Below are 7,144 nucleotides of genomic sequence, written 5' to 3'. Positions count from 1 at the left end.
CGTACTGTTTTACAAAGCGGTTCTTAATCAAAAACTCAAGTTGCACTCTGCATGCATTCAGATATGCTGACCTTGGATCAGTTGCAGATTTTACTTGTGGGTTTTTGATCCCTACAAGAGTTGTAGGCAGGAGCGAAGCCTCGTACATCTCCTGACCTCTTTGTCACACTTCATTTCCCTCCATATATACGTGCATGCTGGCTTCACGGCTTCTTATCTCGGCAAGTGTTGTAGAGGGTTCGTCTGAAGCGGCAAATCGTGTAGGTATGAAATGCCACAAGCAGAGTGTGTGTGCGTGTACATGCGTGTGTATGTATTAAAAAAAAAAGAAAGAAAAACTCAGGCTGCATGTTGGAGGCAGGTGCAGACATGGTGATGCAGTGTAGCGTGGCGATAATATTATGTTGGTTGCTGTGTAATCAGGTAATGCTTGAGAGGGCCTGTGGGTGAGTGAATGTGTTTGCAGGTTTTAGCTCCATTCCTCTCTGTGTTAATCCTGATGCCATGCACATCTGTGACACCCCTCCGCCCCCCCAACCACCTTCACCACCTCCCCTGCTGCCGACCCCACTCACGTGTGCTCACAGATCCGCTGCATGGCTGGATTCCCACTGCAAGCATCTCACTGCCGCTCCCCATCCTCCCCCCCTCCCTCTCTCTCCAGACTCTCTATTCATAATTCTCCTACATCATTGTACGTATTAGTAATAAACCACACAGAGACGCTCAGGAGGAATATGCCCTTTGTGAAAGACACACATGTATAAGGCTGTTTTGGAAACAGCCTTAAGTTTCCAAAACAGGAAACTTGAGACACATGTTTTAGGAATGTGCCTTATCTTGTAATGTCATTTTGTTCATAGGTCACGTCACTCTTCATGTTGGAGGTAGGTGCAGACATGGTGATGTACTTAACATAACCAGTTAAGTGGACTCTGACTTATAAACAGTTTAGGTTCATTTGGATTCTGACCAACTGTACTTTAGATTTGGGCTTGTGAATTCAAAGTCACACCTGGATCGCAAAAACTATCAAATTTAGATGTGTGCTAAAACCCACGGACTAAATCATAGACTGAAACAGTTTAGGGTCATAGATACGGTGTAGTAGGCAGGACTAAATAACCTAACGCCTTCTATCTTTGCTCATTTTATACCACTAACTACATACCTGTTTGTTAGATCTCTTGCAACAACAAACATCTAGTGACAGAGCCAAGATAGTCACAAGCGCTGTGGAGCCCCTAAGATTCCAAACTTTTCCGACCTATGTTTTCTCAGCAGGTGTTATAAGATTATGGATACTTCAAAACAAAATATGTACCTTGTCTGTATTAATGTCTTGTCATTTGCATGTTCTACAATTCATAAAACAAGATAAGGCTGATTTCAATGCGTTTTAAGCATCTTGACTGACTTTTTGCACTTGTCACACTTTGTACTTCAACAAATCTCTCACACAATCCAACTGCTACACTGTTTATAAGTAGAAATCATATCATTACGTTGTATTTCTAGTTGTATTTAATCTATTAACTGAGCATATACATTGACAAAACCCTCTGCTTTTCAAACGTTGAACTGGAATAGTCTTAGCTTGAGAACAACCACCAATACAATCATAAGTACCACAGCTGACTACCGTAACAGGTGCACCTCAACAATAGAACATAGAATGTCTTTAAAGTTTTATTGTAGTTATTTAAATTTGGATGATCATAGCTTGTAGCTAATGAACATATTAAATAGTCAGAAAATTATATATGGTCTATAAAAATGCATGAATGATTGCATGTGTTTGAGTTGTTGAGTAATTTTAATAGGCCTGCTGCCACTCCTGGGAATGTTCTATTTCTCCATTTGTTGATTGTTGTGGTTGACTGGAGTCCTAACAACTTAAAAATAGCTCTACAACTCTATCTAGGCTAATAGATGACAAATACTTTGCTTCTTAAATTTCTTTTGCATGATGTTCTGGTTTTTGAGTCCTACTTCCTTTTGTCAGACAGGTTCTTTTTACTTCTTTGATATGATTGATAAAATCCAACTTAAATTTAGTTAATCACAAATAATTGATTATGAGTAAATATTTTATTTGCACAACTTGTTTTCTATTTTTTTTTAGTGTGACAAAAAAGGCAAAAAAAAAATAGCTTAGAACAAATTTTGTAAGGGATAACTATTTTTTTTCATAGCACTGTATGAGTTTTACTTCAAAAAGTAAACTTTTACATGATATTGTTATATAGGATCCATCCGGGGGGAATAAAACAAAGGGAAAGCAGTTTCTCCCTAATAAAGGAATCTCAAACAGATTTCATTCAGATATTCCAGACTTCGTGATCATTCTGCTATGACTTTAAATTGTATGAACAAACTCCTCCCCTCGACTCGCTCTTCTGTCATCTGAAAAAAAAAAAAAAAAAAGTAAAGAGAAAAAAAACTCGCATGCATCGGAATGATAAAAACGACAATGTGCTCGCTGAACCCTGGTACGGTGTGGAGCAGCTGAAGTTGATTAAGACTTTTCTGGCAATAAAAGACTGACATTAAAGTGCTAGTAGAAGTGTTTAGAAACTCTTCGACTCGCTGGGACAGCTCTCACTTACTGACTGATGGAAAGAGAGAGGAGGCAAAAGGGGAAATCTTTTCGCTCAAGCAGAAGCGCCATGGACTGGCGGAGCAACATTTAACGCTTCTTTTTTTTCCTTCTTCTAATTGTTTTGGGCGCAATGACGGACTAAGCAAAGTATTCGCGTGCTTGCGTGTAGCATGAGACTGAGTGCGATATGTCTAACGCGAGGCCGAGTAAGAGCGTGGAATGGCTGCAACTGGAGTTGGAGACCGGAGGCACTTCTCTGCTCCTGCTGGACTGCCGCTCACACGAGCTGTATGAATCATCCCACATAGAGACCGCCATAAACCTGGCCATGACGGGACTCATGCTGCGGAGGTTCAAGAAGGGCAACATCCCGATCCAGACCGTCATCCCCAAACACGAGGACAAGGAGAACTTCGTGAGGCGGTGCAAGACGGACACGGTGGTCCTGTACGACGAGAGCTCCGCGGACTGGCAGGACAGCGGCTCCCCGGCCACCGTGTTGTTCCTGCTTCTTAACAAACTGCGGGAAGACGGGTGTAAAGCGTACTTTCTTGAAGGTAACGATTTTTAATGTCAGTATAAGCTTAGAAACGATTAAATTATTCGTTAAGGACATGTGTTTGGGATGGATTGACCAGTGCAGTTTGACACTTAGCGCTGTGTAACTGTAAACTAGACCGGGAAAAAAAAAAAAAAAGAGAGAGAAAAAATCATTTTAAATGTTTCCCATTTGGACGGCTGTTCGTTTTTTCGTTCGTTAAAGTGTGTGTATGTCTCTGTTATTATTATATTGTAGAGATTGACTTGTGAGCTCATCCTGTGTCGTGTGGTTGTAGTTTGAAAGCTTCTCAAAAGTTTCTGTCACTGCTGAGATTCTCAATTAAAATTCCAAAATGGCTGCGGCATGTTTTGCTCCAGCAGGAACAGACAAGTATTTCATGAATGGTCCGTCTCGGTGGTGTTACACTTCACAGTACCATAAATAATTATGTTTTTTTTTTGTTGTTTTTTTTTTGCGTTTACCTTTTTTGATAAGTATGGGCTGTGTCTGGTATTGTATCTAAATCTGAGAAAAGCAGGATTTTTTTTTTCTCGTGTGTGTTGCTGCTCACTTTTGGTCAGCTGGCTGAAAGAAGGTAAATGTCACAATAACCTGTTTGTGGTAGGTTTTACACTTAAACTTTTATCTGATTGTGACATTAAGTAGTTGTGCTCCCTCTCATTTATTTATTCACACCACCACTCAGCTGGTTGAAACAAGGTTATTACGCTTTTCTTTTGCTTACAAAAAAGAAAAAAAATGGCTTACTGGAATTATCTCTGGGAAAAAGAACGACTGATGTGGTGTGGAAACTATATGTGAATCAAAATAACAATAAATGTTATAGATTAGATTATTCCAACTCTACTAATATGTAGTAATACATTCGTGGCTATGTTATATTATTGTATATGCAGTAGAAATAAATGCTACTTTTCTGTTTTTAAATAAAGTAGTCAAATAATCTATTATGTGTTTGATAGACATATTAATATACAAATAGCTTGAATTTATTTTAATATGTACACAAGATACATTTCAGTGACGATATCTCTTTTCCATTTCAGTTTTGAAAGATTATAGTTTTATGATCTAAGGACTAAAAATACTAATCCAAAACATATTGTAATTGTTATCTGTGTTTTGACTGAAAAAGTCAATTGCATTTAGACATTTAAGTAAGTTGGAGTATTTAGTTTTAGCACATAGTTTGACATGCAGAAATAGATAATTTCCAGAAATTGTAAAATTCCATTTTCTGACTGTTTCACTGGCTCGCTGTGGACTAAAATAAATCTTTTTAGACATAATTTATCTGTGTTTGCATTTCTATTCAGGTGGTTTTGTGAAGTTCCACACAGAGTACCCAGAACACTGCGAGACCCTCCTGGACAGCTCCTATCCGAGCTCCTCTCCCCCGATGCCCGTCCTGGGCTTCGGAGGTCTCCGGATCAGCTCGGACTGTTCAGACGGCGAATCCGATCGAGAGCCCAGCAGCGCGACGGAGTCAGAGGAGAGCCCCGTCCCCAGCAATCAGCTAGACTTTCCCGTCCAAATCCTACCTTACCTCTACCTGGGCTGTGCCAAAGACTCCAGCAACTTAGACGTGCTGGGCCAGTACAACATCACGTACATCCTGAACGTCACGCCTAATCTGCCCAACGTGTTTGAGCACAAGAGCCAGTTCAGATACAAGAAGATCCCTATTTCGGATCACTGGAGTCAGAACCTGTCCCAGTTCTTTCCAGAAGCTATATCATTTATTGGTAATTATTATGTTTTACTGTCGATTTTAAATTCATTTTTGCTTTGCAAGTCTAACTGGTTTGGACATTATTTTGGTGGTAATTTTAGACCAAAGAGTGAACGGTAGAGATGGACCAGTTAATTGGACTATAATTAGATTGATAGCTCAGATAATAGAACATTTATGTAATTTTTTTCTCATTTACTTTAATGCATCTTCTTTATTTGGTTAAAAAAAAAAGTTTTAAATATTTAGAACTATTACCTTTTTTAAGAAAGCCAGGGTACTTATCTTCTTCAGTTATATGTTACAGTCCTTAAATTAAAAAACAATCTTTATTGGTCATTACCTGAATCAGAATATGAAAGAAAACTGGAAATTGGTATCAGAAAACATAAGTATGATCAGTGTATCTGTATTGGATAGATTTATTTAAAATTCCTTAGTTTTTCACTTGTTTCCATTGAAGTTTAGTTGAAGACAAATTAAGAAACTTTATTAATAGTTTGATTACAACACCCTAAATTTACTTGACATATTTTTTTGTTGTTGTTTTATGGCAGTGCTGCGGCGCTGCGTTTCAGTTTTGCTTTTGGTTTGGTGTTTCTCACCATGACTACACCTGAAACCACAGCTATTCACTTGTTTGGTGGTTGTTGTGTTGTCACGGGTGGGATTCTCAGTAGATTCAAACACCGAATGTGGAAGGAAGTGATGTTTCCGCTCCATGGGGTTGGGTTTGATTCTAGCTTTGCAAGCTGACAACTGTCTCCTCACAGCGGGCCTGAGCTAGATTTGCACTATTAAAGGAGCACTAGAATGGTGTTGTTTGTTTACACATTCCTGACCTGGATTTTTTTCCCCCCTCTCTGCTGCAGATGAGGCTCGGTCTAAGCGCTGCGGCATCCTTGTCCACTGCCTGGCCGGCATCAGTCGCTCAGTCACAGTCACCGTGGCCTACCTGATGCAGAGGCTCAACCTGTCTCTAAACGACGCCTACGACTTTGTGAAGAGGAAGAAGTCCAACATCTCGCCAAACTTCAACTTCATGGGACAGCTCTTAGACTTTGAGAGGACGCTGGGGCAGCACACACCCTGCGACAACCGCTCTACCAGCGAGGAGCAGCTTTTCTTCACCACACCAACCAATCACAATGTGTTTCAGCTGGAGTCGACATGAGAAGCAGGGACGTTTTTTTTATTTTTTTTTTATGCTGTTGTTGTTTCCTGTGGTGGTTTTTCTGAGCTTGTCAGATGCCTGACTTGCTGACGCAGGCGGTAAAGTCAGCAATAGTGTTCAACAACTTCACAACGAGCCTCACTGATCTGTTAAAGCAACAGAATCCATAAGCTCCTGTGTCAATGCCTTAATATCTAATATCTACCGTTCCACCACATACTGTATTAATGAATGGCCATGTACAGTCATTATAGATGGACTTTTCATAATATTTCTTTTTAAGACTTTTAATGTTTCTGGACTCTCGTTTGTTATACTTTCCTAGTTTGTTTATGAATAGGCATGGGCTGGTATGAGATTTTCACCATGTGATTGCTTTGAGTAAAAATACAAATCAAAAATGCTTATATAACAGAGAAAAGCAAAAATCTATTCCTACTGTAGCTGAAATATGACATAATAAAAAATATTATACATTATGCACAATGTATAATATTAAAAAAACACAAATAATGAATAAAAGGAATAAAAGTTCATTAACATTTTTATATTAAATGTTACCATAAATGGCTACAGTGTTAAAAATGTGACAAAATATCCGTATTATGTGTGTTTTATTATCGGTATGTTCCACAAATGGTAAAACAACATAATGTTTAGGTTTTTGTTCCAATTCAAGAGAGTAGCAAATGGTTTCTCTGCCAATTCACTTTATGTTATCATCTGCAATCCATTGAAATGTCTTGTCTGGGTTCAACTGTTTTACATTAACAACTGTTGCTATCAGGTTGTTTTTAAATTTTAAAAAAGCTCGAAGTTTGAAGTTTGGTGTTTAAACCAGATCTGGTTTTAAAAGGACAAGTCCACTTTAATCCAGATTTAATTTAAAACCTTGTTTTTAACAGCCAAAAGATCCTACACAGTTAAGAAATCTCCCTTTTTAGTTTTCTTTTCTTTTTTTTAAATTAATGTGCATTTATCTCTATATATTAGAAATTAAAAAACCATAGTTATAAAGTCTCACAAAAAAATATATATATATATATATATAATTTTTTTTTTTTTTTTTTTTTT

At 38.3% G+C, this 7,144-nt stretch overlaps 1 protein-coding gene across 1 annotated transcript; it reads left to right on the top strand.

Moving 5' to 3' along the window:
- The first annotated feature begins 2,417 nt into the window (after positions 1-2,417).
- Positions 2,418-6,872, top strand: LOC106937755 (dual specificity protein phosphatase 7-like). The gene is made up of 3 exons (XM_015019423.1): positions 2,418-3,159; positions 4,481-4,909; positions 5,769-6,872. The coding sequence occupies exons 1-3, from the start codon at positions 2,790-2,792 to the stop codon at positions 6,068-6,070; spliced, it is 1,101 nt and encodes a 366-aa protein (XP_014874909.1). The 5' UTR covers positions 2,418-2,789; the 3' UTR covers positions 6,071-6,872.
- Positions 6,873-7,144: the final 272 nt, after the last annotated feature.

This window comes from Poecilia latipinna, unplaced genomic scaffold (genome assembly GCF_001443285.1).
Source record: "Poecilia latipinna isolate Pla-1442-1.1 unplaced genomic scaffold, P_latipinna-1.0 Scaffold2432, whole genome shotgun sequence".
NCBI lineage: Eukaryota > Metazoa > Chordata > Actinopteri > Cyprinodontiformes > Poeciliidae > Poecilia > Poecilia latipinna.
The sequence above is the reverse complement of the archived record's forward strand: the minus strand, read 5'-3'. Positions and strand labels throughout refer to the sequence as shown.